This window comes from Cornus florida, unplaced genomic scaffold, assembly GCF_030987335.1.
Source record: "Cornus florida cultivar Cherokee Brave unplaced genomic scaffold, ASM3098733v1 CherokeeBrave_3.0.0_Hap2_Chr05, whole genome shotgun sequence".
Taxonomy (NCBI): domain Eukaryota; kingdom Viridiplantae; phylum Streptophyta; class Magnoliopsida; order Cornales; family Cornaceae; genus Cornus; species Cornus florida.
The window spans coordinates 89,038,142-89,062,984 of NW_026775575.1; the positions used below are offsets into that span (position 1 = coordinate 89,038,142).

The 24,843-nt window shown below is 36.9% G+C and overlaps 1 protein-coding gene across 6 annotated transcripts; it reads right to left on the bottom strand.

The window, feature by feature from the left end:
* Window positions 1-4: 4 nt before the first annotated feature.
* On the bottom strand, window positions 5-20,515 carry LOC132307477 (receptor-like protein 43). Of its 6 annotated transcripts, none has more exons than XR_009482245.1 (4): window positions 18,523-19,199; window positions 1,640-1,971; window positions 1,220-1,354; window positions 5-314 (listed from the first exon to the last, which is right to left on the bottom strand). XR_009482245.1 is itself a non-coding variant. In XM_059805258.1 (3 exons), exons 1-2 carry the CDS (start codon window positions 20,338-20,340, stop codon window positions 1,277-1,279), a joined length of 552 nt encoding a protein of 183 aa, XP_059661241.1. In that variant the 5' UTR covers window positions 20,341-20,515; the 3' UTR covers window positions 5-314; window positions 1,220-1,276. The 6 variants fall into 6 exon arrangements, 1 of the variants encoding a protein (XP_059661241.1); XR_009482242.1 differs by having other exon boundaries at window positions 18,501-19,198; XR_009482244.1 differs by lacking the exon at window positions 18,523-19,199 and adding an exon at window positions 9,728-10,389.
* Between the last annotated feature and the right edge of the window lie 4,328 nt (window positions 20,516-24,843).

Sequence of the window (24,843 nt, forward strand, 5' to 3'; positions counted from 1 at the left end):
GTCCTAACGCACAATACAAATATTATATCACATTCCTAAGATGGTCACATACATATGAAATGTCCACTTCCTCCATCTCATCCAAACAAAGAGTTCACTTTAGTTACATCAAGTTACAGTCCATAAAATGCAGCTAAAATTTAATAGTCCATTCCTTACAACATTATACTAATTAAACTAAAGTTTCACAAGATAGTTAATATTATATTTACAAAATATTAGAGTTCTAATACAAAAGATAGTAAAAATAAAATAGATCCCCAAGCTTATCTAAACTTGTAGTGGATCGTCGTCCGCCACCTCTTTTCCATGTCCTGAAAAATGTTAAAAATAATGGGGTGAGCATAAACTCAGTAGAAAATGTCTAAGACACACTTCTTATGTCCCCGTGAATCCATAAAATGAATAGATGAAAGGTGAACGAGATCATGCCATAGGGAAGTGCATAATATCAACCACAATAACTAAGTATGTAACAAATATCAACCAATCACAAGTTTACCACAATGTCATGAAGTGCAATGTTATACAAATGTCACTCCCCATTTCCGAAACAATTTCGTTTCAACAACCAAACCGTTAGTGTAATCCGACCCAAGGCACCTCTATGGCATCACGAAAGGAAGGTTGGTTAACTATCTACGACCACAAGGTACCTCCAAGGCGTCACATTCGGCCTAGTTAACTCAACTACATTCCCTTCTAGATTACACCAACATCACGGACCACTAGACGCCTCCTAGGCGTCCGGTTTTCGCAAACACTTTTAAAAATATTTTCCCAAAAATTTATTTCCTTTGTTTTAAAAACATTTTTCCCTTTTCTCTTCCTGATGGATGCATGAATACTTCGTGCTTCTAATCATCAATTCAACTATAAACTTTCACACATTCCATTTACATCATCATCACAATTTAATAAAAATTTCTAAACATTCATTTATTTATAACCATAGCATCAATTTTTTTTTTTCAAAGCAATAAATAAATAAATAAATAATCATAGGGCATATAATATGTCAACACTAGGCATACTCATCCACCGTAATGAATCTAGTCATATATATGAATTCAAATAATACATGAAACACACTTATCATTTTGATTAATCATACTTACAACAACCACACACTAAGTAATCAAAATTAGCATGCTTATGATCAAATTTAAGGGGAAAATTCACATAAAAACCAAGAAGTTGTATATTAGAACACCCATACCTCAATCGAAGTGAAAACCCCCAAAATCCCCAAATCCAAGCCCTAATTTCGGAATCTCTAGGCTTGGCCAAATGATGTTTGGCTCCTATCAAATTGAAGGCCTCGACAAGCTCTCCAACTTTGCTTCACAAGGTTCTACAAAAATCCAAAGGAGTAAAGTTAGATTAAGCTTTGAGATTGCAAAAAGAAAAAAAGAAAAGAAAAGTGAGATGTCGAGAGGAGAAGGGACGTAGTGTAACGACCTTAAACCGATACCATAAAAAAAAAAAAAAAAAAAAAAAAAAAAAAAAAAAAAAAAAATCGACATGACCTCTGCTAAAAGGGATCCTACAACGACCTACTTAAACGCAAAAAAATGCAATAGCCTCTCATAGGCCTTTAAAATTTATCTAACATGTCCCAACACCATGCAAATAATACCTTCCAGCATTCCTTTCATCCATTCATCATGCCTCAACATAGTTCATCACATGGTGGAACATCTATATACCATATCATCCAAAAATCAAAATTACAGTCCCAAAATACAAGAGTAAGATCAAATATCCATGTTTTACAACATTTAGACAGCTTATATAAAAGTTACAGCCCATAGGTATAATTATAATATTAAAAGTCCATAAGTCGTTGTGTTTATACATTATGCTTAGTCTTACAAAAATAGTGAGACCCCAGTACAAAAACAATAAAATAAGCTCCTAATCCATACTAAGTCTGTGATAAAATGTCATCCGCCACTTCTTTCCCATTTCCTGAAAAAAAAATGTTAAATAAAAGGGGTGAGCAAAATTGATCATTAGGTGGTGCCTAAGACACACCTATTGTGTCCCCGTGAATCCAAACAAAGAATAGAACAATAGAGGGCAGGGTCATGCCATGTCGGGAAAGAACTACATAATAACCAATCTCAACATAAACAATATGACGTTATGAAATGCAATGCATGCCGATGTCACTCCCTATTTTCAACATTCAAAACCATTACTTTCAAACTGTTAATATAACCCGCCCTTTGGTGACCCTGCAGCAACACGAGAGAAGGATTGGCTAGTGTCCTTGACCCTTGGTAACCCCGCGGCGTCATTTTGGGCCCAGCTAGCTCAACCACGCTAGGGCAATTCCCTAGTTTCTTCTAGGCTATATTAACACTCCGGCCCTTTGGTACCCCCGCGGCGACCGGGTTTTCATAAAACACTTTAATCAAAACTTCCTTCCCAAAATTTCCCTTTTTCATTTCAAAGTAATTTGTTCCCTTTTCTTCCTAATGCTATGCATGAATGCTTCATGCCATGTAATTCATCATTCTACAGCAAATTAAAATTTTAACCTCACATTACACCTTCCAAGAATTTCTAAGAATACATAACATGCTTTCATACAACAATTTTAGCAAGTTAACAACATTATCAGCTAGGGAAAATAACACATAAAACATGTTTTTCACATATAACATAAATTTAACACATATTCACATACTCAAATTTCAAGGTTTAGTCACCTTAAAACAAAATCAACTCAATCTAGCATAATAAGCAACAAATAACAATAATTATACTCACTAAGGCACAAGAATATATGGATTAGAGACCCCTACCTCACTTTTAAACAAAACCCCCAATTTTCAACTCAAACCCTCAAAATGGGTCTCAATTTTCGGACTCCCTACATTGCTCAAAACTCAAATTGCTGGTACACACGTGTAGAGCTCGTCATGCTCTCCGTTTTGCCGCAAACGGCACTTAAAAACACTAAGAAATGAGGGACAAATCAAGCCTTGAATTTGATGTGGAAAAGAAAAAGAAAAAAAAAATAGTGAGCGAGAGAGAGAGAACTGAATGTGAGAGAATGCAGAGAGAAATGAAATCAGCCTAATGCCACTAATCTAAATAGCTTGTGGGTCCCACCCATTTTCCTTTTTATTTTCCTTTTTCTTTTTGTTTTTAATTGTACACCACACACACAAATATATATATATACACACCATAATTACATATGTATATATATATATAACACAGACATTACATTTTCCCCAACTTTAAAAGATTTCATTCCCGAAATCAAGACATACATGAGGAAGAAAACAATGCTGGGTACTTGGAGCGAACCTCAGGTTCAAGATCCCAAGTAGCTTCCTCGACTCCGTGGTGTTTCCAAAGAACTTTCACTATTGGTATCGTGTTGTTCCTCAACACCTTCTGCTGTGTGTCAAGGATCTAAACTGGTCCCTCTTCATAGGAAACATCCTCATTAATGTCCACATCAATCCAACTCAAAATGTGAAATAGATCCAGCTCATACTTCTGTAGCATCGATACATAGAAAACATTGTGGACCCTGTCTAACTGTGGTGGCAAAGCAAGTCTGTAGGCAACCTCTCCTACTCGGTCCAAAATCTCAGACGGTCCAATGAATCGTGGCGACAACTTGCCACTTTTCCCAAATCTCATCAATCCTTTCCGTGGAGAAACCCGTAGAAAAAACGTGGTCTCCCACCTCAAATGATAATGGCCGTCTCCGCTTATCCGCATAACTCTTCTGTCAGCTCTGAGTTGTAAGTAACCTCTGTCTGATTAGCTTAATCTTCTCAGTAGTCTCGAGTACTATGTCGGGTCCTAAGACGGCGGTCTCACCCACCTCAGTCCAACAAACAGGAGACCTACAAGGTCTACCATACAACGCCTCAAATGGAGCCATTTGGATACTCGTTTGATAACTGTTGTTGTAGGCAAACTTAGTAAGCAGTAGATGATCTTCCCAACCACCACCCAAGTCAAGCACACATGCCCGAAGCATATCCTCCAAGATCTGGATAGTACGCTCCAACTGGCCGTCTGTCTGTGGATGGAATGTCGTCCTAAGATGCAAAGTTGAACTAAACGCTGTTTAAAGTCCTTCCCAGAATTTCGAAGTGAACTTGGCATCCCTATCTGAGACAATAGTTACTGAAATTCCATGCAACCTTACAATTTTCTTCACATAAAGTACACCAAGCTTCTCTGCATCGTCTGTTGCCTTAGTAGGCAAAAAGTGAGCCGTCTTGGTCAATCTATCAACGATGACCCATACGGCTTCATTACCCCTCCGTGACCTTGGAAGACCTGTCACAAAATCCATAACAATATGTTCCCATTTCCACTGTGCTACAGGTAATGGTTGTAACAAACCAGCTGGTCTCTGATGCTCGGCCTTCACCTGCTGACAAGTAAAGCACTTAGCCACAAACTGTGTAACATCTTTCTTCATCCCATTCCACCAATATTGACGTCTCAAATTATGATACATTTTGGTACCACCTGGATGAACTGCAAAGCGGGAAGTGTGAAACTCCCGTAAGACGTCCTCACGACAAACCGTGGGAACCACCAACAAACCCCTAAACCGTAGACCCCTCCATCTACATGCAAGGTCCAATATTTTACTATCTTACCAATGGAGATCAAGGCATGAATGTCATCTAAATCCGGGTCATGTCTCTGTGACTCAATCACTCGTACAATAAGAATAGGCTAAGTCACAAGACTAAACAAAAATGCTGGCTCACTGTCAACATCGTCATCAAAATAATACAATCCCATCTCTGCCAAATCCTTAAGCATCTTCCATTTCTGAATAGCTAAACAGGCCAGAGTTCCACGAGATTTCTGGCTTAAGGCATCTGTTACTACATTTGATTTGCCCAGATGATACTACAAGTTAAAATTGTAGTCTTCCAAGAACTCAACCCATCTTCTCTGTCTGTGTTCAAGTCCTTTTGGGATAAAAGGTACTTGAGACTTTTATGGTCTGAAAACACTTCAAACCTTTCACCATACAAGTAGTGTCTCCAACACTTCGAGGCAAATACGACTGCTGCTAACTCTAAATCATGAGTAGGGTAGTTAAGCTCGTGAGTCTTCAACTGTCGAGACCCATAAGCCACTACTCTACCATCCTGCATCAACACACATCCCAAACCATCACGTGAAGCGTCACAATAGATCACATAACCTAAGCCATACTCAGGTATCACCAACACTGGAGCTGTAGTCAATCTTGTCTTCAACTCCTGAAAAGATGTCTCACAGGCTTCATTCCACACACACTGAATCCCTTTTCGGGTCAAACAGGTCATAGGTGCTGCCAAACGGGAGAAATCCTTCACAAATCTCCGATAGTAACCCGCTAGGCCAAGGAAACTCCGAATCTCAAAAACATTCTTGGGTTGCTCCCAATTCAAAACTGCTTCAACCTTTGATGGATCTACTGACACTCCACTTTCTGAAACAACATGCCCCAAAAATTTCACCTCTTATAGCCAAAACTCACATTTCTCATATTTGGCATACAATCGATGCTCCCGCAAAATCTGTAAAACAATACTTAAATGGATCTCGTGTTCCTCCCGAGATCGTGAATACACGAGAATGTCATCCACGAAAATTACCACAAACTGGTCCAAGTAATCATAAAAGACACGGGTCATCAAGTCCATGAATGCCGCTGGCGTATTAGTCAAGCCAAAAGGCATAACAAGGAACTCATATTGTCCATACCATGTATAAAACGCTGTCTTTAGAATATCCTCATCCCTAACCTGTAACTGATAGTAACCTGACCTCAAGTCAATCTTCGAAAAACAACTGGCTCCTCCCAACTGATCAAACAAATCATCTATCATTGGCAAATGATACTTATTCTTGATGGTGGCACAATTTAACTTCCGGTAATCAATGCACAACCTCAAAAAACCATCTTTCTTCTTAGCAAACAAGACTGGTGCGCCCCACGGTGACACACTCGATCGGACGAAACCTTTCATTCTCAAATCATCAAACTGCCTCTTTAATTCTTCCAATTCAACTGGTGCCATACGATACGGTGCCATAGAAATCGGCGCGGTACTTGGTATTAACTCAACGGTGAATTCTACTTCTCGGTGTGGAGGCAACTCTGTCAAATCCTCCGGAAACATATCCAAGAAATCACGAACAACTGCAGGATAATCTTTTTCCACAAGATCACTTTTTTCGACTATAAGGCTAGCCAAGAAGTAATCACCACGATTCCGTCCACAAACTCCATAAAACGATGAAATGTGGGAATCATTCCGATCTCCCACGAAAAATAAACAATCTCACTCGGGAGTGCAAACTGTAACCCTTCCTCTGTAACAGTCGATCGTGGCATGAAAGGAAGCTAACCAATCCATCCCAAGAATGACATTAAAGCTAGTCATCTCCAGGAGGATAAGGTCAAACACAAAGGTCCGCCCGGCTATCACAATAGAACAATCCCGCACAACTCGGCTCAAAGACACTGAAACCCCAACTTGCGTATCAACACACAACGCCCGATCTATGAAACTGACCTCTAACCCCGATGCAAGTACAAGTGATAATGAAATGAAAGAGTGAGATGCACCAGAGTCAAACAAAACACGGGCCCAAGAACCAAACACTAGAAATATACCTCGGAGAACTGAAGATCTAGGAGATGCTTCAGTCGGTGCAAGTGCAAAGACACGTCCCTGCGGTGCCTGAGAACTACCAATATGAACACCAGATTGCTTTGCTGACACAGTAGAAATATCCCTCCTAACTGGTCGTGAACCCTGAGAAGATATGACAGGCTGTGGTGGTGGCGGTGGTCTAAAACCTGACTGAACCGTAGCTGACTGTGATGGCCTCTGCTGTGACCCTCTGCCATTACCGGTGCCTGCTCCCTGAGTAGGACAATCCTGAATCAAATGGCCCTGCTGGCCACACCCATAATAAGCCCTCAATGGTGCAGAAACTGTAGTCAAGTTCATAGGACATCTGGACTTGTAATGTCCAGGCTGCTGACACTGATAACAAACAACTGCACTCTTATCTGACCCAGCTGGCATAGGAATGGTAGGAGCAGATAGTGCAGACGGCTACCTTGAAACTGAGATGAACCACCCATGTTCCTTTTCCCTGAAGGTCCCTCTGAAAATGACCCTGCATTCCTCTTTTGTTTCCACTGTTCCCTTCTTGCATCTTTATCTTTGGCCTCCGCCTCTAGCATCAATGCTCTTTCCACTGCCTCAAAATAAACCTTGATGCCCTGTGCTGTTAACAACGGCCTCATCTTGTAGTCAAGTCCGGAGATAAACTTCCGAACCTTATCAACTTCATTACTCACCATCTCTGGAGCAAAGCGGGAAAGAGAAGTGAACTTGTTCTCGTACTTTGTCACTGACATATTGCATTAGATAAGGTCAATAAACTAATCTTTAACTCCCACCTCTTGGCAGGAGGAAAATACTTCTCATAGAACAGCTCCTTGAACCTATCCCAACTCATCTCTTTAATCTTATACTGATTTGTGATCGATTTCCACCAAAACTTGGCATCCTTTGAAAACTTGTAAGTGGCTAGGATGATTTTCAAGTGATCATCCGTCACATCCATAGAAGTCAATTGAGTTTCAACTTGATCTATATAGTCGTCCGCTTCCATTGGATCTGTACCACCTTTGAACATTACTAGCATCAACTGAGAAAACCCTTTAATAATCTTGAGACGTTTTTGTGCTGGCGTCTCTTCAACTTGGGCTACAAGTTGTGGTACTGGTTGAGGTACCGGCTGTGGATGAGAAGCAATTATAAACCTCAAGGCTCTCTGCAACAAGCGATTCAATACTAGTTCCGCCGAACTTTCACCCCCTTCAACGGGTGCTTCCACATTATCCCTCCTTGTAGGAATAACTCTTGGGGCAATTAAATCCCTAAGAAGTGTGTCCTCATCAACTGGCTCCGCCGGATTGGAGGTAGAGCTCTCGCCAACATCACCCCTTGTTGGCCTAGGGCCAACTTCCCTGGGTTCCTCACGCCGTGACATCGTTTTATAAAACAAATAAAACAGTTCAATAACGATAATACTAAGGTCCAACTGTGTACAACTCAACATAAAAGGATGTTATACTAACACTTAGCATGCAATACTATGCAATGAACACATTAATATAAGCATATAAGCACATAAACACGTAAACAAGTAAACAGTTAAGCATGCCTTTTCACGTAGCAAAACACTTTTGCAAATAAGGAATTAACAATGCAAATGACTTCCCAGACAACCCTAGGTAGGCCTCTACCCGTCATCCTAATGGTTTTCGAACCAAGGCTCTGCTACCAAATCTGTAACGACCCTAAACCGATACCATTAAAAAAATAAATTAAAAAAAAATAATAAAAAAAATAAAAAAAAAAATCGGCATAACCTCTGCTAAAAGGGATCCTACAACCACCTGCTTAAACGCAAAAAAATGCAATAACTTTTCTTGGGCCTTCAAAATTTATCTAACATGTCCCAACACCATGCAAATAATACATTCCAGCATCATTTTCATCCATTCATCATGCATCAACATAGTTCATCACATGATGGAACATCTATATACCATATCATCCAGAAATCATAATTACAGTCCCAAAATACAATATTAAGATCAAATGTCCATGTTTTACAACATTTAGACAGCTTATATAAAAGTTACAGCCCATAGGTATAATTATAATATTAAAAGTCCATAAGTCATTATACAAAATACATTATGCTTAGTCTTACAAAAATAGTGAGACCCCAATACAAAAACAACAATATAAGCTCCTAATCCATACTAAGTCTGTGGTAGAACGTCATCTGCCACTTCTTTCCCGTTTCCTAAAAAAAAATGTTAAATAAAAGGGGTGAGCAAAATTGATCAGTAGGTGGTACCTAAAACACACCTCTTGTATCCCCGTGAATCCAAACAAAGAATAGAATAATAGGGGGCGGGGTCATGCCATGTTGGGAAAGCACAACATAATAACCAATCTCAACATAAATAATATGACGCTATATAATGCAATGCATGTCGATGTCACTCCCTATTTTCAACATTTAAAACTATCACTTTCAAACTGTTAATATAACCCGCCCTTTGGTAACCCCGCAGCGACACGAGAGAATGATTGGCTAGTGTCCCTGACCCTTGGTAACCCCGCGGCGTCATTTTGGGCCCAGCTAGGTCAACCACACTAGGGCAACTCCCTAGTTCCCTCTAGGCTATATTAATACTCCGACCTTTTGGTACCTCCGCGGCGACCGGATTTTCATAAAACACTTTAATCAAAACTTCTTTTCCAAAATTTCCCTTTTTCATTTCAAAGCAATTTGTTCCCTTTTCTTTCTAATGCTGTGCATGAATGCTTCATGCCATGTAATTCACCATTCTACAACAAATTAAAATTTTAACCTCACATTACACCTTCCAAGAATTTCTAAGAATACATAACATGCTTTCATACAACAATTTTAGCAAGTTAACAACATTATCGGCTAGGGAAAATAATACATAGAACATACTTTTCACACATAACATAAATTTAACACATATCCACATACTCAAATTTCAAGGTTTAGTCACCTTAAAACAATATCAACTCAATCTAGCATAATAAGCAACAAATAACAATAATTATACTCACTAAGGCACAAGAATATATGGATTAGAGACATCTACCTCACTTTTAAGCAAAACCCCCAATTTTCACCTCAAACCCTCAAAATAGGTCTCAATTTTTGGACTCCTTACGTTGTTCAAAACTGAAATTGCTGGTACACACGTGTAGAACTCGCCGTGCTCTCCGTTTTGCCACAAATGGCACTTAAAAACACTAAGAAATAAGGGAGAAATCAAGCCTTGAATTTGATGTAGAAAAGAAAAAGAAAAAAAAACAGTGAGCGAGAGAAAGAGAACCGAACGTGAGAGAATGCAGAGAGAAATGAAATTAGCCCAATGCCATTAATCTAAATAGCTTGTGGGTCCCACCCATTTTCCTTTTTATTTTCCTTTTTCTTTTTGTTTTTAATTCTACACCACACACACAAATATATATATACACACCATAATTACATATGTATATATATATATATATATATAACACAGACAGTACACGTAGAAGAGAGAGAGAGAGAGAACAATTGAGTCGTGTAATGGCCTCATGGCCTTTTTGTGTGTTTAATATATTGGTGGGGCCCACCAACTTTTTAAAAAAGAAATGTCTTTATAACTTTAATATATATATATATAATCATACCCATTACATTCAAACGGACTTGAACAATAGACAGAGGCGATGGGTTGAGTTTTTGGAAGACTACAACTTTGATTTGCAGTATCATCCGGGTAAGGCAAATGTAGTAGCTGATGCTTTAAGCCAGAAATCTCGTGAAACTCTGGCTAGTTTAGCCATTCGGAAGTGGAAGATGCTTGAAGATTTGGCTGAAATGGGATTGTATTACTTTGATTATGATGATGATGGCAGTGAGTCAGCATTCTTGTTTAGTTTTGTAGCTCAACCCACTCTTGTCAGACGAGTGATTGAGTCACAGAGACAAGATTTGGATTTAGCTGCCATTCACACTTTGATCTCCAGTGGCAAGACCGTGAAGGATTGGGCCTTACATGCAGATGGAGGTCTACGGTTTAGGGGTTTGTTAGTTGTTCCTACAGTTTGTCGTGAGGACGTCTTATGGGAGTTTTATACTTCCTGCTTTGCAGTTTATCCTGGTGGTACCAAAATGTGTCACAATCTGAGACGTCAGTATTGGTGGAATGGAATGAAGAGGGACGTTGCACAGTTTGTGGCTAAGTGCCTTACCTGTCAGCAGGTGAAGACCGAGCACCAGAGACCAGCTGGTTTATTACAGCCATTACCGGTAACGCAGTGGAAGTGGGAGGAGATTGCAATGGACTTTGTGATAGGTCTTCCTAGGTTACGGAGGGGAAATGAAGCCGTATGGGTCATTATTGGCTCACTTCTTGCCTATTAAGGCAATAGATGACGCAGAGGCACTTGGTGTACTTTATATGAAAGAGATTGTGAGATTGCACGGAGTTCCAGTGACTATTGTGTCGGATAGAGATGCCAAGTTCACCTCGAAGTTTTAGGAAGGACTTCAAGCAGCGTTTGGCTCAGCGTTGCACCTTAGTACGGCATTCCATCCACAGACGGGCGGCCAATCAGAGCGTACCACCCAGATCTTGGAGGATATGCTTCGGGCCTGTGTACTTGACTTGGGTGGTAGTTGGGAGGATCACCTTCCACTTATTGAGTTTGCCAACAACAACAATTATCAGGCGAGTATTCAGATGGCTCCATTTGAGGCGTTGTATGGCAGACCTTGTAGGTCTCCTGTTTATTGGACTAAGGTGGGCGAGACAGCAACCGTAGGACCCGACATTGTACTCGAGACTACCGAGAAGATTAAGTTGATCAGGCAGAGATTGCTTACAGCTCAGAGCCGACAGAAGAGTTATACAGATAGGCGGAGACAACTGCTATCATTTGAGGTGGGAGACCACGTTTTTCTTCGGGTTTCTTTACGAAAAGGGTTGATGAGGTTCGGGAAGAGTGGCAAGTTGTCGCCATGATTCATTGGACCTTTTGAGATCTTGGACCATGTAGGAGAGGTTGCCTATAAACTTGTTTGGCCACCGCAGATGGGCAGGGTCCATAATGTCTTTCACGTATCGATGCTACAGAAGTACGAACCGGATCCGTCTCACATTTTGAGTTGGGTTGATGTGGACATTTGTGATACCCCTCGATTCTAGAGCCACGGGTGATCAAGTCTGAGCACAGATCCGAGGGATACCAAACAATTAATATGTAAACAAGCAAGAATAAAAACTGAATTAAGAATAAAATAATAATGCGCTGAAAGAAATCTAAAATAAAAATCCTCAATGTTTAAATAATAAATTAATATCATTTAAATCCTCCAAATCCGTACAACTCGGGAATCCAACTAGTGAACCTCTAATAATCCCATACTATAAATAAATTTACAAAATTAAAATCCAAAACTAGAATAAGAAAGGACATCCTATGTAGTCGGAAGAGTGAGTGACTGTATCTGCATCACCACGATCAAGCCCTAAGCCTGGTACTCATGAACACCTGAAAAATAAAGGTGAGTCAAGCCCACATGCAAGTTTCATCCTACTACGATCCGTACATAAACCCGATACGCAGATACATCCTAGATAGCTCGGCAATATCTAAAATAGTCCATATATATATATACACACTATAGGATGCTCACTAGCCTATAACATAGTTCAGCATGGATAGAAGGTGACATATAAAACACGCTTTCCAGCGGCCAAGTACCTAGACCTACCAGGGAACATCAGCTATATCTAGCTACTCAACCTTTGCGATATATGCACCCTAACCGTGATCAGGAGACTCAAGCTCGTATCACGGTACCATAAATATATATATAAGTTCCTTCCTAATGCAGAAAAATAAAGCAACCATCCATTATGTTGTCCAACTGTTTTAGTTAACAGGATATGCATCCATGTAGGATTTAACTGTTTTAGTTAATTCATTCCGTATGTATGAAAGGGTAGGACTTAGCTTTTTGATCTAATCCATCCCTGATATGTCACCGTCCCATACCGGTACATATAATGCAAATGATCCACAAATGATGCACTTTCATTAGAACATCAAATACATCCAGAGTCCAACATAACAGAAATCAGACATAAGCAAGATTCTATTATGCATACAGTACATGATTAATATCACGAAACATTCGTTCAAATTGCCACAGTAATGATAAACAATTTAAACCATCCATTCCCCATATAATTGACAGAACATGAAATATATTATTCCAGCAATTAACATCCATAACATGATATAATGATTTTTAAAATTTTAAACTGATCACATTATAATAGAATTTCCAACCGATATTTCCATATTAGCCCGTTTGAACTACTAAAACAAAGGCTAGTAAACCAATCCTATATCCGTGACGGCATGCAAATTAATGTTTAAATCTCATGACATCCATTTAATCATTAATCATAATTTCTACACTTGGTATAATGGCACTCAGAAGCCTAGACAGAGTACATTTTATGAAGTCCTAAAAATATTTTAATACTAGATCGTTTAATTTGCTAAAACAACCACTAGTAATCAAACTTCCACATTTGACGACATGTAAATTGTTGTTTAATTTCATGGATTCCATTAACACAGTAAAACCAACATTCCTGGACTTCATTAAATTATATATAAATATCATTTATATAAAATCTAAAACATAACCCCCATTCCAGTTCATTTAGTTTGCTCAACAAACTAGAAACTAAGTCATCCTCCTTACTTGGTAGCATACATAGATCTCTTTTAAAAATTCATGATGCCCCTTTCTAGATCATAAACCAATATTCATGGGTCCTTAAATATGTTATATATATTATTTTAAAACCCCAACTAAACCTCAGTATTGCATTATAGCCCCTGAAGTCCAAAAACTATCAAAAACCCATGTTCTGGGCATTTAGAAAATTGGAGCCCCCTCCAATTTTAAGTTGAGCCGGCTCCACCCACATTGGAGCCACCTCAACACTTTGAGGAGCCGGCTCCACTTCAATGGAGCTACCTCCATTGAAGGGTGGAGCCGCCTCCACTTCTCCAGCCTTCGTTTTTCCTTCTCTGCTTCCTCTGTGTTGCTTTCTTCGCGTCCAGCCAAGTCTCAATCCTCTATCCCAACTTTGTTAAAGATTTTCAAATTTTAATTATGTCCTAACAATCCTAGAAACTTCTCCCATTCCAGTACGAATTATTTGACAAAAGCTTAAATCATGATTGAAACAGTTTATGTTTTCTCCGTTTGTCTTCTTCGCTTTCGGCGAAGTTCAACCCTCTGTTCCAGAACTTTTCCTTACATTCTTAAGGTTCAATTCAGGTTCATTCAACCCTAGAAACTCCTCAAATTCCCTTGTGAAAATATTGACAAAAATTTAAAACGAAAACACAACGGTTCATAGTTTCGAAAGCGGAGAGGGGTTTAAAATTGTACAGAGATTCTATCATGCATAAACATCCATTTTAATAATTAAATTAGATTCCTGGAGACTATAGAGAATGCACAGAACACAAGTTTACAGGAAGGAGATAGAATGAAACTTGCCTTAAGATTCCGGTTTGAAATCTTCACCGCCGTTTATGGAGTTTTCGACGAACGGATGACTACCGGTAACCTTCCTACTGCTCCAGTTCTATTCCACCATTAACCTCTTCCTTCCTCTGTGGCACACCTTCAGTCTATAGCTAAAAACTCTATGTATTTTCCCCTCAAACCTCTCTGTTTCTCTCTTCTCTAGTTTTCCTCTGTTTTTCCTCTCAAGATACTATGTCGTGAATAGGGTTTGTAACCTAGCAGACCCTACTGTCTTATATATATATAGGTTCCTTCTAAACCCTAATCCTAATCCCAGCCCATTAATACGTCGGCTACCCTATTATACATAAATTAAACCCTAAACATACCTACAACGCACACATAAATTATATAAGTTACCAAAAATTACACATCAATTAAGTCACGAATAATCAAATAATAAAAAAAAATAATTACAATTAATTTAAACAACACAATTACCAATTAAGCAAATAAAACCATTAAACACATACCCAAATAAACATTTTTAAATGCACACAAATCAAATAATCAATTAAAATGCATATAAAATAAATAAATAAATTTCAGTTATATCCTTTTGAGAATTAGGGGTATTACAACATTGATGAGGATGTTTCCTACAAGGAGGGACCAGTTCAGATCCTTGACACATAGCAGAAGGTGTTGAGAAAAAAGACGATACCGTTGGTAAAGGTTCTTTGTAGGCATCACGGAGTTGAGGAGGCTACTTGGGAGCTCGAACAAGAGGTTCGCTCCAAGTATCAAGAGTTGTTTTCTCCCTCAGGTATGGCTTGATTTCGGAGACGATATCTTTTAAAATTAGGGAGAATGTAATGGGTATAATTTTATATATATATATATATATATATATATATATATATATATTAAAGTTATAAAGACATTTCTTTTTTCAAAAGTTGGTGGGCCCCACCAATATATTAAACACACAAAAAGGCCATAAGGCCATTACACGACTAAATTGTTTTTTCTCTCTCTGCTGCGTCCCTTCTCCTCTCGGCATCTCACTTTTCTTTTTTTTCTTTTTACAATCTTAAAGCTTGATCTAGCTTTACTCCTTTGAATTTTGCTAAAACCTTGTGAAGCAAAGTCGGAGAGCTCGTCGAGGCCTTCAATTTGATAAGAGCCAAACATCTTTTGGCCAAGCCTAGAGATTCCGAAATTAGGGCTTGGATTTAGGGATTTTAGGGTTTTTCACTTCCATTGAGGTAGGGGCGTTCTAATAGACAACTTCTTGGTTTTTATGTGAATTTTCTCCTTAAATTTGATCATAAGCATGCTAATTTTGATTACCTAGTTTATGGTTGTTGTAAGTATGATTAATCAAAATGATAAGTGTGTTCCATGTGTTATTTGAATTCATATATCTGACTAGATTCATTATGGTGGATGAGCATGCCTAGTGTTAACATATTGTATGCCCCATGATTATTTATTTATTGCTTTGAAAAAAAAAAAAAATTTGATGCTATGGTTATAAATAAATAAATAAATGAAATAAATGAATGTTTAGAAATTCTTATTAAATTGTGATGATGATGTAAATGGAATGTGTGAAAGCCTATAGTTGAATTGATGATTAGAAGTACGAAACATTCATGCATCTATCGGGAAGAGAAAAAGGAAAATGTTTTCAAAACAAAGGAAATAAATTTTTGGGAAAGTATTTTTAAAAGTGTTTGCGAAAACCGGACGCCTAGGAGGCGCCTAGTGGTCCGTGATGTTGGTGTAATCTAGAAGGGAATGTAATTGAGTTAACTAGACCGAATGCGACGCTTTGGAGGTGCCTTGTGGTCGTGGATAATTAACCAACCTTCCTTCCATGACGACATGGAGGTGCCTTGGGTCGGATTACACTAACGGTTTGGTTGTTGAAACAGAATTGTTTCGGAAATGAAAAATGACATTTGCATAACATTGCACTTCATGACATTGTGATAAACTTGTGATTGGTTGATATTTGTTATATACTTGTTATTATGGTTGATATTGTGCGCTTCCCTATGGCAAGATCCCGTTCACCTTTCATCTATTCATTGTATGGATTCACGGGGACATAAGAATTGTGTCTTAGACACTTCCTATAGAGCTTATGCTCACCCCATTATTTTTAACATTTTTCAGGACATGGAAAAGAAGTGGCGGATGACGATCCACCATAAGTTTAGACGAGCTTGGGGATCTATTTTATTTTTGCTATCTTTTGTATTAGAACTCTAATATTTTGTAAATGTAATATTAACTATCTTGTGAAACTTTAGTTTAATTAGTATAATGTTGTAAGTTATGGATTATTAAATTTTAGCTGCATTTTATGGACTGTAACTTGATGTAACTAAAGTGTACTCCTTATTTGGATGAGATGGAGGAAGGGGCATTTCATATGTATGTAACTATCTTGGAAATGTGATATAATATCTGTATTGTGTGTTGGGTCATGATAAGTTATTTTTAAGGCCTAGTGAGGCTATTCCATCTTTTTATGTATTTCAACATGTTGTAGAGGAACATTTTCTGCTGAGGTCAGGCCGAAATTTTCATTTTATTTTACTTTATTATTATTATTTTGGTGTCTTTTGGGTCGTTACAGCCTTGGATACGGTTGTTGCCGAAGTTTAAGTACACCAACTGGTCTTGAGTTTTCAAGAAATTAGGGAACTCAGTTAAGTTGCATGAGTTCAAATTAAGGGACTCAAACTTGGGAAGCGTAGCATTAATGAAACTACTTGGGAGCAATGTTGATTGGTTACTTGAGAGCCCAAGAGTAGTAAGATTTTTCAGAGTAAGAAACACATCTAGCTCCACTGTTCCGTTTAGGTTATTACCATTAAGATAAATAACTTGCAGATTCACAAGTTAAGAGATGACTCGGGAATTGGGCCGTGCAAAAAAATTAAAAGAAAGTCGAAGATATCAGAGCTGTGTCAAATTACTAAAGGAAGAAGGTATCTGACCCGTAAAATTGTTGAAAGAAAGGTCCAGATATAGCAGTTGTGTAAAATTATCAAATCAAGATGGTATTGACCCTGAGAAATTGCATCCTGCCAATTCCAAATGATTTAAGGATTTAAGGAATCCCATTGAATTTGGCAGTTCTCCAAAAAAGTTACTTCTGGAAAGGTCCAAATTATAACAACCCGAACCCGAGGGTCCGAATCGCTAACCGGGTCCTTACCCAAACCCGAGGTCAACAAAAAACGTGACCATTATTTCCTATGGCAATACATAATATACGTGTCATCCCAGGGTTTATAAATAATAATAATAGTAATAATAACAATAATATGATATCATAGCTACAATATAGGTCAAACAATCCACTAACCCATCAAGACCTGTAAAGGAACGTCGTCCGCCACTTTTTTTCCCAAACCTAAAAAATGTTAAAATAATGAGGTGAGCATAAGCTCAATAAGAGGTGTCTAAGACACACCTCTTATGACCCCGTAAATCCACATATAGAATAGAAATCAAGAGAACGGGATCATACTATACCAGGGATACAATCCATAACCACAACGTCAAATATAACCACAATTGTCATCAAAGTCACAAGTATAACATGTATGACAATGAAGTGCAATGCCATACCCATGTCGCTCCCCTTATCCGAAACATCTCCGTTTCAACTTCCAAACCGTTAGTGTAATCCAACCCAAGGCACCTCCAAGGCGTCACGAAAAGAGGATTGGCTAACTATCCACGACCACAAGGCACCTCCAAGGTGTTGTATCCGGCCTAGTTAACTCAACCACACTCCCTTCTAGACTACATTAACACCACAGACCACTAGGCGTCTCCTAGGCGTCCGGTTTTTGCAAACACATTTCAAAAAAATTTCCCCAAAAATAATTTCATTTGTTCTCTAAAACACTTTTCCCATTCTCTTTTATTCCCAATGGATGCATGAATGCTTCATGCTTCTAAGCACAATTCAACAATATTATTATTATTATTATTATTATTGTTATACATTTTTTTTATAGGAAATTCCAAACAATTATTTCATAAACACAACATCAATTTCCATAGCAATTGAGAATTCACAAGTCACACAATATACCAAAATTAAGCATGCTTCTTCACAATAATTTAAATAGCCATGTATATAATCCAATTAGCATGTAAAACACATTTGTCTTTTTGGGCACATACAACCACAATAGCAATGGACAAAATAATTAAAATTAAGCATGCTTATGGTCAAATTAAAGAGGAAAATTCACAAACATCTAAGAAATTGTGGATTAGAACACCCCTACCTTAAAAAAGAATTTTCCTTACTGGATTATCAAAGCCTCAAGTTTCCAGCCTCTTCTGGAACCTCGGACCTCTCTCTGTTTCTCTCTATCTCTCTCTCTGTGTGAACTCTCGGGTCACTGTCTCTCATCTCAACTCTCTCTAATTTTTTTTTTTTTTCATCTGTTTGCTTTCTCTCAAAATGCTTATAAGGTCACAATGCAGACACAAAAATAAATAAGCAATTCCACCGATTTACAACTCACAGCAGCCCATCATTTCAATATCAAAATACCAACCAAAGGATAATCTCTTTCTCCAAAAAGTCGAACAACCCACGTGAAGGAAACTAAAGAAAGAAGAAAATTTGGCCCAAAAAAATCTTCAGTGGGCCCTGCAAGTACACAACCACCATTATCACAATTTTCTCTTCCCAATTAAATTCGTCCACGTTGCTGCCACCTGCTACATTTACTTCATCAGATATATATATATATATATATACACAATGTAACAAACCAATTTCAAACCCATTACCCATCTCCAGTGGGACCCGTACCAAAATCATTACAACCTTTTTTTTTTTTTTTTCACCAATTTCGGCAGGCAGCACCTCATCTCTCCTCCAACTGATGCTACATATATATAAATACACACAAATGCCTAAAACTTAATCAAACCCACTAACTTCTATTTTTCTCTCTCGGCTGACCACACATTCTCATCTCAATCATACAATATATAAATATATATATATACATATATATATATATATATATATATAACAAAACTAAATCAAATTTCAAAACCCACTAACTTTAATAAATAATAATTAATTTAAACAGTCTAAAAATCATAAAATAATTAAATTAAAATCTTAAAAATTCGGGTCCAACACAAATATTGTAGTTGTGAAAAATTACCAAACCAAGACGGGATTGGTCGTGAGAAATTGCATCTTGCTATCTCCACACGATTCAAGGATTTAAGTTGTCCCGTTGAATTTGGGAGTTTTCCAAAAAAGTTGCTTCCGAAAAGGCTCAAATAAAAAAGTTGTATGAGGTTACCAATTGAAGACAATATTAACCCTGAGAAGGTGCATCTTGAGATATCCAATTAAAAAAATAAGTAGAGATTTCCCATTGAATTTGGAAACTCTCCAGAAAATTTTGTGCTTCCTAGCCCCAATTTCTTGAATGGACTCCTCATGTGGAATTCAGGCAAGTACACGCTGAGATCTAGATTGTTTTGCACGCTAAGAATCTATAGGTTTGGTAACTTAAAAATGCCTGCCAGAAATTCACCTTGTAATTGACAACCTTTGAGAAGCAAAGAAGTTAAAGATGAAAAATTAGCCAAAATGTGAGGTATTGTAGAAGATATGTTCACCTGATTGAGGTAAAGTTCTTTTAAATCCATCACATTCTGAACCAAGCTTGTTAGACCAGGCTTTACGAGCTCAAGTAATGAATTTCTTAAGAGATGAAGTGAAGTTAATTTGGTTAAATTTGAAATTTCCAAAGGGATTTGACCAGCAAATTCGGTGTATGAGAGATTGAGAAAAGTTAACCTTGAAAGAAGTCCTACATGGATTTGAGATTTATTGAAATAATTGTCCACAAGGTTGAGTGTCTGAAGGTGAACAAAGCAGAAGAGGGTATTGTTGGTGTTGATAAAACCGGAGAGAAAACTGCTACTGATGTCAAGGCCAATGACACGGCCGGTGTCATCATCATAAGTGACACCGTCCCATGAGCAGCAATCACTGCTACTTGTATTCCACGATGCAACCTTTGGATAAGCTGAAGGATCCAAAGATACGAAATGAGACTTTATTATTGAAAGGCTTTGTTTGAAGTGCATCAAAGCAAAGCTGTCATCATGGTGGCAGAGTGGGTTTTGCTGCTGTAAAGAAGAGAAAAAGTGAACAGTATGAAGTAATCAAACGTATTGATGATGAGTAGGAGGAAGAGCAAGTAGTGCCAAAATAAGGTGAAGTGACACAATATTGGCAAACAACCCATGATCAATTATATGATATATAAATTCTCTTTGTTTGTTTGGCACTATATAGTATATATGATAATCAAGCATATGAGAGGAATTGTTTATATAGAAGAATAACAAAATGATATTATATGTCCTACGTAATATTGTTGAGTCAAGTCAAGTGGAGAGATAGTAATTGAAGTAAAAAGACTGACAATTCGTTGTATTCCACAGAAGCATACATCCTTAAGTCTTGTAATATTTTTGGCTTTTGCCATTTTCCATTTTCTGATTTTTTTTCGGGTTTATTTCCGTTTTGTCTAGTTTTACGTGCCAGACACCGTGGGGTATGCCAAGTGTGTCAGAGTGTTGATTGGGGCATTTCTTTAAGTTCAAGACTCTTGGAAATGTATTGGTTGCTATTTTGGTATTTTTTTTATTTTTAGGGCCGAGAGGTTTCAAGTGAGACCCGTTACCGGAGTAGTTATGTACGGGGGTTGTGTCACGGGTCCATTGCATTTCATGCATTGTTATTTTATGAATAAGTTAATTATTTAAATGCTTATTGTGGTTGTAAAATGAATTGTTTATATATATATATATATATATATATATATAAATATAAATGTTAAATGTATTATTTATTGCCGTGGGCCCCACAGGGGCTTTAGTTATTGTAATGACCAAAGGGTCATTACCACACCTGACTTTCTTTCTCTCTCCATGCGGCTACCTTCTCTCTTCCTCTGCTTTTTATTTTTCTTTTTTCATTTCACAATTTCAATCTTCAATTATCCCGTCATCTTTTGGAATTTTTGAGTGCCGTTTGCGACAAAACGGAGAGCACGGCGATTGGTGCATCCTAGGAATTTCGAATTTAGGACCCATTTTGGGGGTTTTTCCATCTTAAGAGATAGGGGTCTCTAATACATAATCTTCTTGTGCTTTTGTGAATTATCTTGTATAAATTGTTACCTAGCATGTTCAATGTGTATAAATTCTTGCAAAAATTACTTAAATGTTGTATATGTTTAATTATGTGTTGAATGATGTGTTGTGATCAAGCATGCTTGTATGGACTAAAATTTATGTTTTATAAGCTTCCCATGCTAGATTATTATTGAATGAAAGCATGTATGTATATTTTTTATTTACTTGTAAAGCATGCTATGTGGTTTAAGTTAAATTAATTGTATGAAAATGAGTATTGACATGGTATGAAAAGGCATGATACATTTTATGCATAAGCATTGGGCAAGAAAAATGAGAAAGTTATTCTGAAATGGAATGAAAAAGGTTTTGGGGAAAAAGTTTTGAAAGGGTTTGCAAAAACCCAACCGCCTAGGAGTTACTTAGGAACCGTGGCTTTAGTGTGACCTAGAGGGACATGAGGAGATTTTTCTAGCGTGGTTGAGTTACCTGGGCCTCAAATGATGCCATGGAGTTGCCATAGGTCAAGAACAGTTAACCAATCCTTCTCTCGTGCCGCCATGGAGTTACCATGGGACGGGTTACACTAACAGTTTGGAAATGATGACGGAAAAAGTTTTAGAAATGGGGAGCGACATTACATGACATTACATTCCATAGCATGGCATGGTTCGTTTATGACTTGGATTATTATTGTTGATGTTGTGGTTATATATATTTTTTCTTCTGGAAATGGCATGATCCCGGTTCTTTTTCCTATTCCTTATTTGGATTCACGGGGTCACAAGAGGTGTGTCTTAGGCATCTCCTACTGAGCCATTGTGCTAATCCCTTTATTATTAATATTTTTTAGGATACAGAAAGGAGGTGGCGGATGACCATCCACCACAAGTTTAGACCGGATTAGAGATTTATATTTGCTATTTTTGTTTTAGAACTTTAATATTTTGTAAATGTAAATCTTGACTATTTTATAAAACTTTAGTATAATTTATATAATGTTAAAAATTATGAACTTTTGATTTCAGCTGTATTTCATGAACTGTAAATTGACGTAATTAAAGTATGTTTATTGTAAAGGAGTATGAGATTAGGTAGTGGACTAGCGTTTCCATATTTTTGAAGGAATTAGAGGAATGAGACTCTTTTTATATGTATATTGTTGTTTTGGAAATATTTTATATTATTTACATTGTGCGTTGAAACAGGATAGATTAGTTTATGACTAAATGAGGCCATTATATTTTTTTATGCATTTCAACATGTTGTTATAAAATCTTTTTTAGTTGAGGTTATGTCAAATTTTTTATTTTTTTTTATAACTAAAATCATTTTAGATCGTTACAAGTCTCCGCTGCATAAATGATACTTTTCAACAAGGGACGTCTTCCTCTTAATTTCAACTGTCCTACTTTCTGCCTAGAGATAATCACCACACATGAAACACACACACACACACACACAAACAAAATATTATTGGGCTAGATCTGGTGTACACTAGTTGATGTAAACGTGGATTTTGGGAGTAGAATAAAAATTCCACCCCACTACAATTCCAGGTACGTCTATTAATTACTCATAAGCATATGTATGTTTATAAAATTATTCTATTATTAATATTTTCTTCTTTCTATTCCTCTTCTTTCCGTTCTTATTATTTTATTTTTTTAGATTTCCAAGGATAACAAATTCTCCATGCATATTATTAGTTAAGAAACCAAAATTTTATATTTTTACCAAAAATAATTATTATTTTAAGCTCATTTTCAAACCAATGTTCTTCACTCTCGAGCCCCTTTCTTTCCATTCTAGAACTCATGTAAGCATTTCATTGAACATTTAGGATGCACAAGTGTATGGACCTGTGCCAAAATATAAATCACCCCACATTTTTTTTTTTTTTATCACAATACCACTGGAATCATCCAAGCTTCCAATTATTTAGTTCAAATCAAGCCAAATCACAATTAATCCAAGAAAAATGCAAATACATTCATTCTTATATGTATTTAGTTATTATTATTATTATATTTTTTTTGAAGAGTAAATCAATTTATTGATAATAAAAAAATTTATGTACAAAATTTGGCCCAACACATGATTCTTCAAAGATATTGTGGTCTCCGGGGTACATAGGTTTCTCCTTTATATATATATATATATTTACACATATCATATATATATATAATTTTGAAAAGTTTAAATAAACACACACCCACAATATTGAATTTAAAATTTGATTCTGAGAGTATTAAATATTTAATTATTTTAATTTTTTATTTATTTATTTTGTCCTTAGAAAATTAGTACTAAACATGGAGAAGATTCTCTTTCACTCTGGGATTGTGCATGCACTATATTAAATTTGAACATGGAAGACATTATCTTACTTTCTTTCATCTTCAGATTCAGTTTCCATCTACAAAAAAATTGACGCTACAAATGGGGTAACTTTATTTTATTGTATATTAACATTCTTTTCTTATATATAGGAATGACAAAAGGCAAAGTGTGACAATATTGCATGTAATTCAATTCCAAAATAGAGGAGTAATTTTTATTTTTCTTAAAGTGAATTAAAGCACTATCATTTAATGTAAAATGTTAAATATCTGGGTTGCTTCCATATTTAGAGAGAGAAATGAGGCTTGTTTCTCATCTCATCAAGAATGCTACTATGTTGGAGAAAATTGTGATACAATGGAACTATAATTGTTCGCGACAAGGAGCAGTCACCACGAAGAGCTTGAGATCATTAGGGAAGTATTGGTACTAAATATGGAGATGAATATTTTCTCACTCAGATTTAGGTAACGATATTATCTGACTCTCTTTCATCTTCAGAACTAGTGTCCATTTACAAGAAATCATCAGTTTATCGAATCATAGAACCAAAGTTATGTGATAATTTTATTAGCATTCTTTTCTTATATATAGTAATGACGAAGGTTTTTTATTTTATTTTTTTCTAATTATTATTATTTTTTTAATGTAGTATTCTCATTTTGTTTTTTAAACTATATATCTCAATCAGGCCAAACCAAATTCGAGAGAAAACATACTTCCATATGATGAGTCTAGAGTTTTGCAGGAAAAGAGAGAGAAATGAGGCTTGCTTCTCGTATCATCAAGAATGCTACCATGTTGGAGAAAATTGAGATACAAGCTAGGCGACCATAATTGAGAAATGAGGCTTGCTTCTCGTATCATCAAGAATGCTACCACGTTAGAGAAAATTGAGATACAAGCTAGGCAACCATAATTGTTCGGCAGAAGAATCAGACACCACGAAGAGCTTGCGATTTCTGCCAAATGCCTGGATGAATTCTTCTGTAATCATTAAACCGCCCTACAAGTTTAAAGACTCAGGTTGGTGGGGATTTTGAATGTTGGATTTTCGACACTTCAATAATACTGTGTTGAACATCACTTTTAATTTCAAATTTT